General features: G+C 40.3%; 1 protein-coding gene and 1 long non-coding RNA gene across 4 annotated transcripts in view; one reads left to right on the top strand and one right to left on the bottom strand.

Annotated features, from left to right (window-relative positions):
* Positions 1-277: 277 nt before the first annotated feature.
* TSPYL1 (TSPY like 1) lies at positions 278-5,713 on the bottom strand. Of its 3 annotated transcripts, none has more exons than XR_009543932.1 (2): positions 4,237-5,713; positions 278-408 (listed from the first exon to the last, which is right to left on the bottom strand). XR_009543932.1 is itself a non-coding variant. In XM_060168367.1 (1 exon), the coding sequence occupies exon 1, from the start codon at positions 5,622-5,624 to the stop codon at positions 4,314-4,316; it is 1,311 nt and encodes a 436-aa protein (XP_060024350.1). In that variant the 5' UTR covers positions 5,625-5,713; the 3' UTR covers positions 1,450-4,313. The 3 variants fall into 3 exon arrangements, 1 of the variants encoding a protein (XP_060024350.1); XR_009543933.1 differs by having other exon boundaries at positions 387-404; XM_060168367.1 differs by lacking the exon at positions 278-408 and having other exon boundaries at positions 1,450-5,713.
* Positions 5,714-5,996: 283 nt separating this feature from the next.
* The window catches only part of LOC132530878 (uncharacterized), a 30,892-nt gene continuing 20,775 nt past the window's right edge, over positions 5,997-16,113 (top strand). The window contains exons 1-2 of the long non-coding RNA XR_009543939.1: positions 5,997-6,063; positions 6,812-7,133. This is a non-coding gene — a long non-coding RNA (uncharacterized LOC132530878). The remainder of the gene's footprint in view (positions 6,064-6,811; positions 7,134-16,113) is intronic.

The raw sequence follows: 16,113 nt of genomic DNA, 5'->3' as shown, positions 1-16,113 counted from the left end.
ACATCTGTAAACCAAAAAATACAGACCATTTTATTCTAGAAAAATATGAAGCTGTAGGTCATAAACGTTGTTAGAGACTATTTATTTATTTATTTATTTTTGGCTGAGTTGCGTCTTCCTTGCTGCGCCCGGGCTTTCTCTAGTTGTGGCGAGCGGGGGCTACTCTTCGTTGTGGTGCGCCGGCTTCTCATTGCGGTGGCTTCTCTTGTTGCGGAGCACGGGCTCTAAGCGCACGGGCTTCAGTAGTTGTGGCTCACGGGCTCTAGAGCACAGGCTCAGTAGTTGCGGCACACGGGCTTAGTTGCTCCGTGGCATGTGGGATCTTCCCGGACCAGGGTTCAAACCCGTGTCCCCTGCATTGACAGGCGGATTCTTATCCACTGCGCCACCAGGGAAGCCCGAGACTACCTTAAATAACCAATGTAACTATCAGTTACAAGTGCAAATTTGGCACCCATATCTACCCTACTTATACCCCAAATTAATTTACGCAATACGTTTTATGAAGTACTGAGTATATTTTAGGTACTCAAAAACAAATTGATTAAAGACATATCATTTTACCTTTTACCCATTGGCTTCTAGCTATACTTTACGCATCTTGAATTTTAGCTAGATAAACCTTGCCCTAAAGTCACAAAAAATTTTATGGGGAGAAAAGATTAACATGTTAAACTTTTACAGATATTTTATATACTTTGACATATTCATCAAGAAGTCTAGAACCACACTGTCCTATATAAAATTTACCAGCAGCCACTTTTTAAAAATGGGTAAGTAGGGGAAATTAATTTTATTAATATTTATTTAACCCAATATATCAAAAATATTTCAATATGCAATCGATATAAAAATTCAGACATTTTACATTCTGTTTTTCCACACTAAGTCTTTGAAATCAAGTATGTATTTTATACTTTAGCAGATCTCAATCTGGACTAACCACATTTCAAGTGCTCAATAGCCATTGGTGACAAGTGGCTACTGTATTAGACAGAACATGTCTATAGAGTCTAACCCCCTTTCTATCTCCAGTGTGATCGTCACCTTATAATGTACAAAAACAAAGCACATAAAAGTTGATCCAAAATTAATGCCCTGTTAAAATAGCAAGTGAAAAGTTAGTTATAGTGTTTAAACCTTTTCTAATTATTAAACAAGAAATTTATTTAAGAAAGGCTTTGCAAATTTGTTGACAATCACTTTTACAAATGCCTTGAAAACTGTTTTCTTCTTTCCATTACCTCATCAAAAGTCTTTTCTGGGTACTAAGTTATTTTGTTCCTTTTTTCCATTTGAGTTATTCATTTTGTCATTCAATAAATATTTATCTGGTGACAAGTACGGGCAAAACATTATGCTAGATGCAGCAATGAGGGTAACAGACACCCTACCTCTGCTTTCACAAAGCTTTCAAATTAGAAAGAAAGGGAAAGAGTGAAAAACATGTGAAAGTATATCTCTTTATTTTACTGTATCACTGTGTCAATTATTTGGACATCAGTCTTTCCCCAATTCTTTTTTTTTTTTTTTTGCGGTACACGGGCCTCTCACCCTTGTGGTCTCTCACGTTGCGGAGCACAGGCTCCGGACGCGCAGGCTCAGCGGCCATGGCTCACCGTCCCAGCCGCTCCGCGGCACGTGGGATCCTCCCAGACCGGGACACGAACCCGTGTCCCCTGAGTCGGCAGGCGGACTCTCAACCACTGCGCCACCAGGGAAGCCCTCCCCAATTCTTTAACAACAAAGGGAATGGTCTTGTTATCTTCCCAGGGCCTGACAAAATGCCTTAATATTTGTGGAATTCACTATAATGAATTATTACATGTTATTTTCTAGAACAGAGGTCCCTACAAAGTACACTAAGTACAAAAAGAAATATTTCATCTTCCCTAAGAAAAACAGAAAAACTATAAGGCAAAAGAGTTATCTATGACAGGCCTTAAAGGATTTGCCACAGAAGGTGGTGAGGTTTGAAGTAAACAAGTTTCTACAGTTGAGAAAGTATAAGGATAGAAGAGTGTATCACTCATGATAAGAACTCTATGAATGTTTGCTTACTAAATGCACAAATGAATAAAGAGAGCCTGAATGACCTGAGAATAGCATTTATAGAGACAGAAATGGAAGCTTTAAGGAAGTGAAGGGGGGATAGTGTTACACAAGCTGTATGGAAAAGAATGCAATCATGAGTAAGAAGTTGAAATTGTTACCATTTTAAAGTAAAACAACAGAAACAACAAACCTCCCTACTGAAAGTACAGTAGTGTTCCTCATTTTCTTACTTTTGGGATAATGCCTATTGTATCCATTTAAGAACTTTCCATAACCTGCCATCACCTAGAACAATTTCTTCATGTGTGTTTATGTGCAGGGTGAGAAATAAGAAATCTAGCAGAGTAACATGCTTTTATTTTACCATCATGCATATAAGGAAAGACAAATGTATCAATGGTATACTTTCAATGAGACAGAGCAACCTCACAAGTATTTATGCTATTTAGGAAAAGAGACACATCAATTACTAAGTTGTTAACTGGGAAATTATCAAGACAATCAAGCCACACATTTTTAGTATGTTATTTTTCCACGAAGACAACAATTTCCAAAGTCTTAATAATATGACAAGAACTAGTTATTCAAATTATATTTCTAAGGATACGGTTTTAACAGAAACAAGTTGAAATCCGCTATTCACTTAAGTCTCTGTATCATACAGGAAAATAAGACTGTTCCAAATGTTCCCAACTGAAAGCAAAATAAAGCCTGTACAGCTCAATTTTCCCAGTAAGCAGAAATAACATAACAAGATTTACTAAATACTAATGAAAAAAAAGACACAGTATTAATCCTCCTCATAAAGTCAGTCAAATGAAAACGAGAGAAAGCACTGAAAGTTGAGTTGCATTTCTTTAAAGATCTCTTCTCTAGACAACATATTTAACATTCCAACCCCCTTCAATTCTCCCATGTTTATCCTGAGAAAAATAACTTCTCTCATCACCACTGACAGAGAAAGAACCTTCCTTGAAGGCTCTCAGTCTTAATTTTAGGCCCAATTTTTACCTGGCTCATTTTTGCCTGTGGTCTTCTGTTTAGTTTCCCATGCTTTGGGCACCCATCACAGTATCTTTAGTTCTTCCATCCATTAGGGCCTAGATATCGCTTTTCATTTAATCTAATAAATCTGTCTCCCTTTAAACCCTCTAGATGTTGCTAAAGTGGGTGGAGGATAGGGAAGAAAGCAGAGGGAAGTAAGAGCTCTGGTAGTCTATTACACAAGACAACCTGTCTCTGGAAATAACGGAGAGCCAAATTAAAACTAAAAGACCTGATTCTGCAGATGTTTATGAGCTATCACTTCTTTTAAGAGCCAGGAGAGAGACAATGGAGAAAGTGTACTGCCACCCTGGCACTTAATCACGCTCCCGATGAGAAAAGGAGGCACAAAGAGGTACCTAGGTTTTGGCTGAATTCACTAGTTGAGGCTGAGAAAGCCTGGTACTTTGAAAGGACACCAGCCTTAGACCATCCTGCCACAAGGACAAGTCTAACTTGTCACCTCAACCACTTGCCTGACAGTTAATAGGGTTCTGGATGAAGGGAGTGGAGGGAAGGGGGGTGGGGTGAGGAATAGAGGAGAGGTCTTTTGGGGAGAAGAATGGAAGGTCTTTTGTGTGCCAGCAGGAAACCTGGAGACTGTTTACCAGAAACCAGAGTGGGGCTGACAATGGTCTAGAAGATGTTCATCCAGTAGGTAGCAGCCAAGGGCACAGCCAGTAGCAGACAGCGACAGGCGGTGACCAGAGGCACAAGAAGAGCAATGGAGTCACATAAATCATACAGGCCAAGTGGTCCACTGCTGTTCTCCCTTGATATCATTAAAGGCCCGCAACTGTCCACAGGCCATATGCCTGTACTGCAGAGCAAAGTGGGCAGAATGGGCTCCTAGACAAATCTAGAATTCCCAGTATAAGAGGCAGACCGGAGGCCCTGGGAACAAACGGGGTCCAAGTAGTGCAGATAAAGGCAGTGCAATTTACATCATCACAAACTTGGCTTAGGAGTGGGGTGAATCATGGCCATGCAGCATGTGATATTAATGCACATGTGGAAGTGGTGGAGCGTGGTCATGACGGTCTCAATCTTGAGGCTGAGAGAACTGAATGTCCAAGGCAAAAAGGCTGCAGAAATGTCAGAAAAAGAAAGGGGGAAAAAAAAAAGTAGAAGGCATACCCATTTCTGTTGCCCAAGCACAGGTCCAGCAAGGGGCGGAAAGGGACTTTATGCAGGAACACTACCAAGGGCAAAGTTTAACCAGACTGGAACCCAAAGGGCCTGGGGATCTCCACTGGCTCCCTTATTGGGCGACGTCTGGCTCTATGGACTCCTTCACGCAGCAGGTAGTATTGCAGTGGATTTGGCCACAGGTCCTCTTTGATAATCTCAGCAATCCTGTCAGACTCTGGAAGGCTGTGGTCTGAAAACCAGGTGAAGAAATTGCAAACGACCTCTTGGTTCCTGCGAATGAAGGACTGGGGTTCACGGCCCCGGCGCCATATGATTGGAGTGGAAAGAGACACCACTCGGCCAGAGGCTCTGACCTCATATTCCTTGACAATCAGCTTGTTTCGGAAATAGGGGTTTCTTCGAAAGAAGAACTTGAACTTGCAGCCTGTTCGAGGGTGCCTGAGCTCCTTCACCTCCAAATTGGTTATGTATCTTAACATCTCTGCATCTTGGCCCCTAATCATGGGGGACAACTGGGGGTGGTTCCGAAAGGCAGTGACCCAGAAGCCCGGGATATTCTGAATGATGTAGTTCCTCCGCTCCAGGTAGTGTCGACGCATCCGTCCGAACTTATGTTCTAGTTGCTGAAAGGCCCGGTCAGCCTGAGCATTCACAGTGTCCAGCTCCAGCTGGATGGCCTCCAGAGGATTCATGCGGAGATCCATCCGCAGGGGCCGGTGCCCTGCCTCCTCCACCACTCTATTCTCCACCATTTCTATTTCTTCACCTACTGGTTTCTCCTCCATCTCCATCTCCTGCTCCACTCCCTCCCCCTCCTTCACTCCTTCCTCCTCCGCCACCTCCTCATCCACTGCGACTGAGAAGAGGGGGCCCTCTTCAGTCTTCACTTCCTCAGCCTTCGCCTCCGCCATCAGCTCAGATCCGAACCTCTCCGCGCCACAGGTTTCTAGGGCCTTCTCCCCACCCGGGCCCCGCGGCTCTCCCCGCCGGCAGCCATTTCCCCGGCTGCCGTCCGTCGCCAGGGATACAAACGCCGTTTCCAGTCTCTCACTGGGAGGCGGGGCCTGCTCTTGCCCCGCTTCGGGCGCTACGTAACCGCCATCCCCACCGCCTCCGATCTGGGGCTTACCGTCACAGACCGGATCTGCGGGAGCAGCGCGGGGGTCGCCCCGCTCCTCTGGAAGCTGGGACGGTGCGGGCGCCACGGCTTCGAAGCTCCCCTCACCCGTCTCCGCCATCACCTGTGACGCCTCGGTTTCCTCACGGAGCTTCAGGCACCTGGGAGAATCCAGGTCTCCGGGGGCACGGTCGGGGACGGTGAGACTGCGGGTTTCAGGGAGAGGCGTCCTCTCGACCCCATCCGGGCCGCTCATGTTGGCAGCAGCCAGACAAACGTCAGGCTACCGTCTGCTTTTCCCCGCAGAAGCCGCGCTCAGCGAAAACCCGCCGCTCTCAGCGAAAACTCGCCGCTCTCTCCACCCACTCGCTAGTCTCGCGAGCCTCTCCGTGAGGGTGACGTCACGGCTGTAGATCTCACCCTGACGCGAGAATTGGCAAGTCCTGGCGTGGCTTACCTGGTACCCTGCGATCCGAGCGTGTTTTCTTAGTTTTATTCCTATGAATTTAATCGGGTGGACTGGTAGTTTGACTTACGTAAATAAATGTGGCTCGCACTCAGAGGCTGAAGCAGTGAGGACCTTCCCTGCGATGCATCTGGAGAGTACCTCCAGCTTGTAGGGATCCCAGTACTACACTGCCTGCTGTCGTCTGAAAACAAGTTTTTCTGGTGTTTGGTATTTTCTAGGCAGGAAGGTAAATCTACTCCCTTTTATTCCATAATGGCCAGGAGCAAACATCTTCTCTTTATTTTTAAACTAAGTTGAATAGCAAATTGTTTCCCTTTTCTCAAGTAGAAGTGAAATGAAAATTTTCTGGCCTCTGACATCACTGGGAGAAAAAGCTACTGAGCGACTTTTCACCACGAAACTGATGCATATTGTTCCTTGCTAGTCTTACCTTTATAATCTGCATCAAAGAGGAGCTTGTCCTGCGTAATGTCTGCAGGAATTAAGTCAGGATCGATTTGCTAAATCTTGCTCCATGGCCCCTCACTGCAGGAAATAGAAAAGCTATTTCCAGCCCCGTAAACTATTAACCTATTAACGAGTTTAGTTCTGCAAGGAGGTAGGAAAGGTTGGCTTTGGTGAAGTATCTATTCATGGTAATTAGCTCATAGAGCTAACTTTAAGAGGGATGTCAGTGTCTCTGGTTTAGTTGACTTGTGAGGAAAACTGGTGTTAGAGAGTTAGGAGGCCTCAGAGAAATACCGGTGGAGGGGCCACCCACTGCCATTTTTATGAAGAAAAGCCAGTTAAAACGGTAACCAAGATGGTCGTAAGTAGAAAAGAAACTGCATAATGCCAACTTTCAGTTAGTTGCCTCAAGGTGTAAAAGAGGCAAACGTTTTTTTTTCTATTTGCTTTGCCTTGTATAGTAGACTGAATAATGGCTCCCCCAAGATGTCCATGTCCTAACCTTCAGACCCTGTATGTTATCTTAGGTGGCAAGAGGGACTTTGCAGATTTGATTTGGTTAAGGAGCCGGAGATTGAAAGATTGTCCTGGATTATTCGGGTGGATGGATCCTGTGTAATTATGATGATAAGAAGGAGGCAGGAGTGTCAAGTGTGAGATGTGATGACCAGAGCAGAGGTGAGAAAGAGAAAGAAGAAAAAAACAGATTTGAAGATGGAGGAAGGAACGAAGATCCAAGGTATAAAGGTAACCTCTAGAAGCTGGAAAGGAAGGAAATAGATTTTCCCATAGAGCCTCCAAAGGAATGCAACTGCGCCAGCACCTTGATTTCACCTAACCTCCAAAACTGTAAGATAATTACTTTGTGTAGTTTTAAGCTGTTAAGTTTGTCGTAATTTGTTACAACAGTATGAAATGAACACTCCTTGGGTTGAGGTTTGGTTGTGTCTGTGTGTGGCTCAAGTTTTTCCTGGCAGCATCCCCTTCAACCTCACCATTGCTTCCCCTGAGGTCCTTCCCAACAGCTACGATGTATCATATCTTGAGTCTCTTTTTGGCTATTAAGTCCAGAAATATACTTAGGCAATATGTACACAGAAAGGCAAAGTTAAACCCAAAACCTACCATAAAATATGTTTGAGAAGACTGTGAACTCCAGGACAGGGTCATGGTTTTGTTTAGTACTGTTTACCTAGTGCCTGGTACACTGTCTTCCACAGTGTTGCATAGATTATTAGAATGTTAAACAAAGGAACAGATGTACAGAATACGGTTTCTTCTGCCTGCAGCTTGGTGCTTGCAGAAGTAAGGGGCACATGGGTTGTCACCCTGCTCTCCTCCCTGTCAGCTACCAGCAAACCGGAGGACTGCTCTACTGTCTTCAGTAACGAAATCCTAGTCAGAATGAATTTGGACATATGCATCAAAGCCTCAGAAAGCATAGAAAAACCACAGGGAAAACAGTTTTGTTTTACAAATAATGTATATTTGTGTGGTCACACTGTATGACAAACAAACACTGAAAAGACTGACATATTTGGGTGAGCTACATAGCAAAGCCTCAAACCACCAGCACTGTATTTCCAATTCTTCTCTCATTTCTGAACAAGCCAAGGTAATGATTCCAAGCCTTACTTCATTTCTGTCTGCAAGAAATGGATATGAGCCTGTAATGCATGGCTGAAATTACTTTTGTATAGATAAGAATGAATAATGGAATTTTCCACAAGGCCCACTTCTTCCTCATTACTATGAAATCATCCTCTGTCTTGGAACTAGAATAATTTAATTTGGCCTAAAGTGGAAGCTTTTATTACTAACATGCCTTCTGTTTTTGAGCAGAAGACAGTATCAGGCTTTGACCAGTACTAGAAGATGTGACTTTATTTGTCCAGGTCACCATTATGATGTCCAAAAGTATAATTAATTAGTACTCTAACTGATAATGTTAGGAAAGACTCCAGTGATAGGTGGTGCATGTAAATGTAATCAGGACTGTGGTGAGTGTAATTTCCCCCAAAAGTATTGAGACACTTTGGGGGAACCCTTCCTTCTCTTATTGTCAGTACATTTGAAAAAGGCCATGATATGGGCTATTTGGTTGAATGAATCAGGAATGAGGACAAACTTAAATTTCTTCTAATTTTAATTATCTGAAAATCACAGTAGAGAAGTGATTGTGATTATAACTCTTTATTATAGAAGATGGAGGGCCGAGGTTATGATCACTTTGGAGTAAGTGCTCACTTTTGAATAAGAGAAGGGGCAGCTAGAAGCAAGGATTTAGAAGGAAAAGCAGATATGTGTGTTCTATGCCATTTCTTTTTTTAAAGAAAGCGTCTGCTTGTCAGAAGGAACTGTCTAGGATTTCAACCTGCACCAAGTCTCACATGCTAAAGGAGTTACTTTGCCATGCAGGGAAAAGAAATGTGGTTGCTATTTGCCACAGAAGATTGTACTTATTATAGTAGGGCTATTCCTTGTGAGTTCTTCCTTTTTTAACCTAAAACTTTAAAAGGGATATGTGTCTCTTTTATATGAGGCAGGTTATCCTGCTCTCTGAAACACACTCTATTTGGGCAGATACTACCCATTCTGTAAGACCTCACCACAAACCTTTCTTGCTTTAGATCGTGCTAGGCATTTTACATGCATTAAATTGTCAAACATTATAGAAGAGGAAACAATAATGCTGAGAGGTTAACTGCCTTAACCAAGGTCATACGCTACATTTTGCCTCCCTGTCCCTAACTCTACCCCTAAGGTAGAGTTCCTTTACCACTCTACCACTCCTCTCTGAACTTCTGCAACTCTCATGAGCTGTGCCATGCAATTTAGATGTAATTATACTCTTCCTCTTAGTGACCCTGGTTGTTTCATACATGTCAGTCTCATCATCTCAGCATCCCAGCATCATCCCATGAGATAGGAGCCCAGTTGCTTCTTCCTTTGTATTTACTCAACATAGCATGGAGCTGAGATTTTGGTAGATTCTTAAGGATATTTGTTGATTTGAATAAATTAAAACCTTGATGATCTTACAAAAACTAACAGTGTGTTTGTACTGCTTTACATTTTACTTGATGAGGGAATATATTTTGGTTATGTTTCATATATTACCTTCTTGCACTTTGGAATCTAAGATGTATTTGTACACTACAGAGCAGTTGTGGGGCAGTTGGCAATAAACCCCACTACCCCAAGGAATCTAATATATTCTAATATGGTTCTGTGAGGAAATGTTCACACAACTATGAAATTATTCTCCATATTTCAAGGAATCATTGATTCTTCAGGAAAGATTTCTCAGATGGTAATGATTTTAGCAGAAGTTCAGACATCTTTGTTTTGCAGAATGATATATTTTATGCTTGTAATTAATGAAGCTTTCACATATTTACTGCTTCTGATGTACCAGTCACTGTTGTAAACACGATCCCATTGTATCATTTAGTTCTCATAAGAACCCTGTGAGGTAATGCTGTTATGAACTTCATTTTACCCACTAGGGAAATGAGGCAGAGACTGAGTCACTCAAAATTACCTACAAAATGATAGACCCATGATTTAAATCCAGGTAGTTTGACTCAAGAGATCATGCTCTCTGAACAAAATGCAAAGTCACTTCTTAAAATAAGAGCATAAAACTGTCTTCTCTTAGTGTTAAATTAATATGCAATTTTATGCCTCCTCTCCCATTTCCTTATCCACAAGCATATTAATATTTGTTAGGTAAGTGCCCAAGAATTTGATTTCTGTTTAGAGGAAAACCAGTTATTCGTGATACCTAAATTCAGTATTTTCTAAACCCTATCAGACCCAATGTCACCCTTTTATAACAGATATTTTCTAATAGTCATTACTTCCTTGAAATTCATGGATAATGTAATCCACCTACACATATAAATAGAAAAACATCAATATAATGACGACCTGATATAAAAGAGAAATAAAAGTAATTTATAATAGTATCTGTTTCAACGTGTAAAGGCATTAACATGCCTAAGCTATAAGAAATGACAAAGTAGTTAGAAAGTTACACCTGTTGCTCTAATCACCATGGATGGAGACTGATACAGGTAGGTTTTCCTGGTGGCTCAGATATCATCAGTAGCATTATTTTTGGTGATGAGATTTTCTGAAATGGTGACTAAATCTTGGTTAAGTTCTGGAAAAGTTCCCCTCACTTGCCCAGCTCTGTAGTTCTTCCATTGTAAGAAATACGTTTTCACGTCTCTGAAAGCAGGGTGTGTTTTATAAGCACTGTCAGCCAGGTGTCAGTAATGATCATTGTTACTGTCATTGCCTGAACATATGCAAACCGGGTTACTGTTACCGATTTCATTTCCAGACAGACTCTTTGAAGACCATGTGAAGAATGGTTATAACCGCTAGTTGTTACTATGTCCTAATGCCGCATCTCCTTCTCAAGCCCCTCAGCTCTTACCCATAGCAGGATACAAGTCAAGTGTCGTTTCTTCCATGAAGCTTTCACTGACTACTTTAATCCACATGGATGTCTTTCTCCTCTGAAAACTTTCCATCAATATCTTTGGAAGGCTCAAAAAGTGCCAAAATCAAAACATACGAAATTGGTGTCAGTGGCTTTGAAGAAAACCTGGACACGAGCTGAGCACTGTTTTAAGAAATACAGCATCATCAAAATACTCGATAGCAAGAGAATAATTTTGTTTTGAAAAACATGGATGTTGACAACTCTGAGTCAAAAATTTTCTGAATATAAAGAAGTTTTAGAAATACCTTAATTTATTTTGCTTCTTTTTTCTTTTATATGTGTCCAGGTGTGTCTGACTTGTGTCTAAATATGTCTAAAGGAGCCCTTTAAATAGAGATAAAATTATGTATAAGAATGCATTGTGTCATAGTTTAATTGGCAATGTTTTTCTTCCCTTTTCTCTGTCTTCCTCTCATTCTTGGTGATATTTAAGTAATATTATGTTTTACAACTGACAGTGTTTTGTCAGATGAAATGCCATAGTTTCCTTCCTGGAAAATTCATTGTATAGTAAAACAGTGCAAACATATTTTGTTTTTATATGTAAAATTATGTTAAATTCCAGGCTCAGATAGATAAATATAAATGGGTTTCCCTCCCAGAAATAGACCAGTGTCTTGTTGATGAGGACTTCCTGCGTGATATCTAGCATCCCTGGCCCACCTAATGAAAGCCAATAACAACCTCCATTCTTTGTAATATCTAAAACTCACCTCCACAAATTTCCAAGAGACCCCTTAGGAAGGTATCGCTTCTACAGAGATTTTCTCCTTTGAATACTTGGGGGTACGGTATTCCCATCGCTTTTCACTAGAGGGAGCAACTCGTCTCTAAGAAAGTGGTATATCTAGTCTATGATGGAAGAACTTTGGAATGTCTCTCACTATAAATGAAATACTCTTGTAATTGAGATTGAATCATAATCTTTTATTCCCTCTAAGCTGTAATCGTTACAAGTTAGTTTTCTCACACAGGCTTAGGTTTGTTATAATGGCTTCCCATAATCAAATCAGGCCAAAGTATCTCATATGACCCTGCCTACTCTGACAAGGCCCCTACCCTGTATTACAGAAGTCATGGACCCAGTTTCAAGTTCCAGCTCTGCCACTAACTGGCTGTTTGACCTGGACAAGTAACTTCATCTTTCTGAGTCACAGCCTCCTCATAGATAAAATAGAGATTATAATACATGCTTTAGAGGCCTATTAAAAAGATGAAATAAGATACTGTAAAATATTTAACATTATAAGCTTTCAATGAATAGAAGCTGGTACTATTATTTGTATTGTTTTTATGCTAAAACTTACATACATTAAACTATTGTCCATGGTATAATAACTGGGTACTAAATTCCATTATAAAACAGATAAGTGTTTAGGAGTTCAGAGGAGAAAGACATCCATGTGGATTAAAGTAGTCAGTGAAAGCTTCATGGAAGAAACCACACTTGACTTGTATCCTGCTATGGGTAAGAGCTGAGGGGCTTGAAAAGGAGATGGGGCATTAGGACATAGTAAGCATACTTGTCCACTACTCCAGTTATTTCAACATATATTCTAGACCTGCACTATCCAATATAATGGTCAGTAGCCACATGTAGCTATTTAAATTTAAATTAATTAAAATTAAAAATTCATTTAATCAGTCACACCACATTTCAGGTTCTCAGTAGCAACATCTGGCTAGTGGCTACTGTACTGGACAGTGTGTAACATTTCATTGTGGCAGAAAGTTATATTGGACAATGCTGTACTAGACATACAGCACCGTCAGGTGGTAGAAAAAAGACTTGCTAGAATTAAAATACCATACCACAGAGAGAGGCTTATGCTTCATAAAGTTCTTAGAAAAAAAATATTTATTAAAATTCATGCTTTCAGTTAACTTTTTTAGCAAAAATTGTGTGTGTTTATATTGGGAGTAAGTATTCTCACTGGAAATACTTCTCTACTGGCTCACTTAATATCAAAAAGATCATCCAAATATTATGCAACCCACATCCTTCACTATAAACCTTACAGATTTAAAATAATTTACCAAAGTGAGCCATTACCCTTCAGAGAAAGGACTGAAGCTAAATGAATCAAATTCAGAAAGAGTTAGTTGAAAAATTTGTGTAATTACATTAGTCATTTAAATAACCCGTAAAATGTGTTCTTGGTGAATGAACTCCTACTGTATTTTTAGTAAGATGAAAAAAATTTTAATAAAATGAAAAAAATAATTAATGGAAATAGTTATGTAGATTTAAAAATTTTTACTATGAATCTTAGGGATTTGTTTGGTACAATACCGAAAATTGACAGTAAAGCCCATTGAATAAACATGATTTTTATATTTGAAAGCATCTCAAACTCCTAAGGTTAAGAAATTTCATACAAGGGAAAATATTTCTTTGCCTTTTCTAGATAAACTCTTTAAACATTGTTCCCATGGATTTGTGCTGTGGCTGTTAATTAAAACTCCAGAGCTCATATATAAGTTACAAAAATATCAGTAATTTTTTAAAGTACAGTCCCACGGTCAAAGAACCTTATTGGAACAACCAGACTGTCATGATGAAAAACAGCCCTCTTGTTTTAAAGCAAGTTTCATCAAGGTCATTTATACTTTGCACATAAAAATTAATTCAATATGAAAAGTTCGTATTATAGTGTCTAACTTGATACTTTGGTTTTCTTTAATAACACTTCATCTGTTACCTGAGAACTCTGCCTTGTGAATTCTTTGGCTCTAAGACTATATTACAACTTCCTTGAGTTTGTAAGCAATCCATGCTGTGCACATCTGTCTTAAAAATGTGAATGGTTGATTTGGAAGGAGACCATCATTCATTCATTTGATCATTAATAGAAATTATCTCATCTTCCTGTATGACATAGGTAGAATTCACCTTATTGGAAAGATCAGGAAATCTCAGAGACATCAAGTGACTTGCCTAAAGTTATATAGCTAGTAAGTAATGTAGTGTGGATATAAACCCAGTTTGGCTGACTTCCAAGCTCTTTCCGCTATGCCATGTTGCTTTTCTGATTTTTTTAAATCTTTGACGGTAACCAGGGAACTGAAGGACTATTGGCTCTTTCCTGATAACTGCTTTTTCCAGGGTTTATATTTTCAGTGCCCACCACCCAGAGTATCATCCTACAGTGTTGAGTGCATTGATTGAATGATTACAGACTGAAATCCAGGTTTAACAACCATGGCAACCGTAATGTATTAATTTAAACAGAACATACGGCTTTTAGGAGACAAGTGCCCTCAGTGGAAGCATTTATTAAATGTGGGACAGATTTAAGAAACAGTACCGCCTGCTACTGCTGATATTTGTAACTTAACAGCATTTCCAGATTCTTAGACGTGGGGTTCAAAGAGTTCATTTGCAATAAATGAACTCAAGGGTAAAAAGAGCTCTGCCTGTAAATATTTCATTAGTTTTCACTGTACTATACTCAGGGGGAAATTTTGAAAGTAAAGGTTTGTTATCAGGAAATGCATGAAGTCCAGTTTGAAAATAATTCTAACTTACCCTGAGAAAAGAGTGGTAATCTGCATCCTTCCCACTTAGCATTTCATCTGCCCATATATAGTCTCTCATTATTGGAAACATTTCCCTGATTGTAAAAACCAAACAGGATCATCTTAACTGCTTTCTTCTCTCCCAAAGAGAGAAAGTGTTCTGGGTTTATCCCCAGTGGAATTGCTGATGAAATGCTGATCCTAGAACTGTGTTACTAATACAAAAAAGTAAACAGAGCACCCAATCTAAATTTGCTAAATTTTCTAGTCACCATTCTGGTCTGCATTGTCTTTTGGAGCACAGTAGATTGGATGCATAGATTGGAGACCTGACCACTCTATTTGGTCTTTCTAAACTGTAAACTCAAAACATATTTGTTGGTGTTTACTATATGCAGGACACCGAACTGTGTGATAGGATTCAAAGATCTGAAGGACGTGAACTTTGTTCATTAGGAATTTATGCCATTGTGGAGAAGATAGAGAAGTAGATAATTATAATACCAGATGATAAATGCAGCAAGAGTGGTGTGAGCCAAGGGCTGTGGATTCACAGAACAGGAAGTTTATGTTCCTGTAATTGACAAGAGAGCTGTGTAAGAATTCACAGAGGAGACAGTTTTGAGATGAGTCCTAATAGAAAAATAGGATTATAACAAGAAGAGGGAGAGAGAGAATTTCAGGCTGAAGAAATACCCTGAGCAAAGACCTGGGACTCAAGTAGGAGCTCAGACAGCTTGGGGAATGGCTGAAAGAGAGGGCAATTAGTTGGGGGTGGGGGTGATGATTCAATAAAATGGAGTCTAATGACTAACAGTCTCTTATATACTTGTGTGTATAATATACATTATTATATGCATATAGTGTATATATGCATTTTAAAACCCTGTGAATATTAGAGGATATTGGAGGTCTTTAAACAGGGGACTAACATACATTATATCAGATAATAACTTAATTGCCAAGAAAACGGCTTGAAGCTTGTATGGTTAAAGGCTGGGAGATCAGTTGTGAAATGTTGAAATGATTCAGACAAGGATTAATGAATATATCTTTAGAAATGTGGTAGTAACAGAACAGATGACTTCAGAGAAATAATAAAAGAACTGATTAAAAAACTAGATATGAAGGTGGGCAAGGAGTTGAGGAAGATTGATTTGTTTTAGTTTGGACCACAGGGCTGGGTGGAAATGTAAGTCATGAAATATAGGCAGAGGGTCAGGTTTTGACGAGAGGGGAGAAATCATGAGTTCAGCTATAGACAAGGAGAATTTTGTTGTCAATCTGAGGTGGCCCTTTGGAGATATGGGAAGATAAATTCGGGCATTTGTAGGTCAGGAGAAGAGTGTATTCTACAGGTAGATTGGGACCTCAGTGTATGGGTGATAGTTGAAACTATCAAAGAGGATGAGAACACCAGAAAGACATGTAGAAGGAGAGGAAAGGAGAGCCAAGAATAGAACTCTGAAACACCAACATGAGAGAGACAGGTGAGGTGGAACAAGCAGAGAAAAATTGAGAAATAGCTATTAGAGGTAGGAGAAGAACCAGAAGAGAGTGTTGTCCCAGAAGCCAAGGGAGAAATGGACTTCAGGAAACCAGGGTTAAGAGGATGCAGCCATGTTGAGTGAGATGAAGACTGGGAAGAAAAGTTCCTGAACTGGGCAACCGTGTGGGCATGGGTGTCTTTAGGGAGGACAGTTTGAGAAGAGTGGAGGGGCAGGATGGTTACAGAGTTGAGGAGTGAATGAGAAATGAAGAAATATAGCTAGCATGCGAGGCCAGTTCTTTCAT

The sequence above is a fragment of the Lagenorhynchus albirostris genome, chromosome 12 (genome assembly GCF_949774975.1).
Source record: "Lagenorhynchus albirostris chromosome 12, mLagAlb1.1, whole genome shotgun sequence".
Taxonomy (NCBI): Eukaryota; Metazoa; Chordata; class Mammalia; order Artiodactyla; family Delphinidae; genus Lagenorhynchus; species Lagenorhynchus albirostris.
The sequence above is the reverse complement of the archived record's forward strand: the minus strand, read 5'-3'. Positions and strand labels throughout refer to the sequence as shown.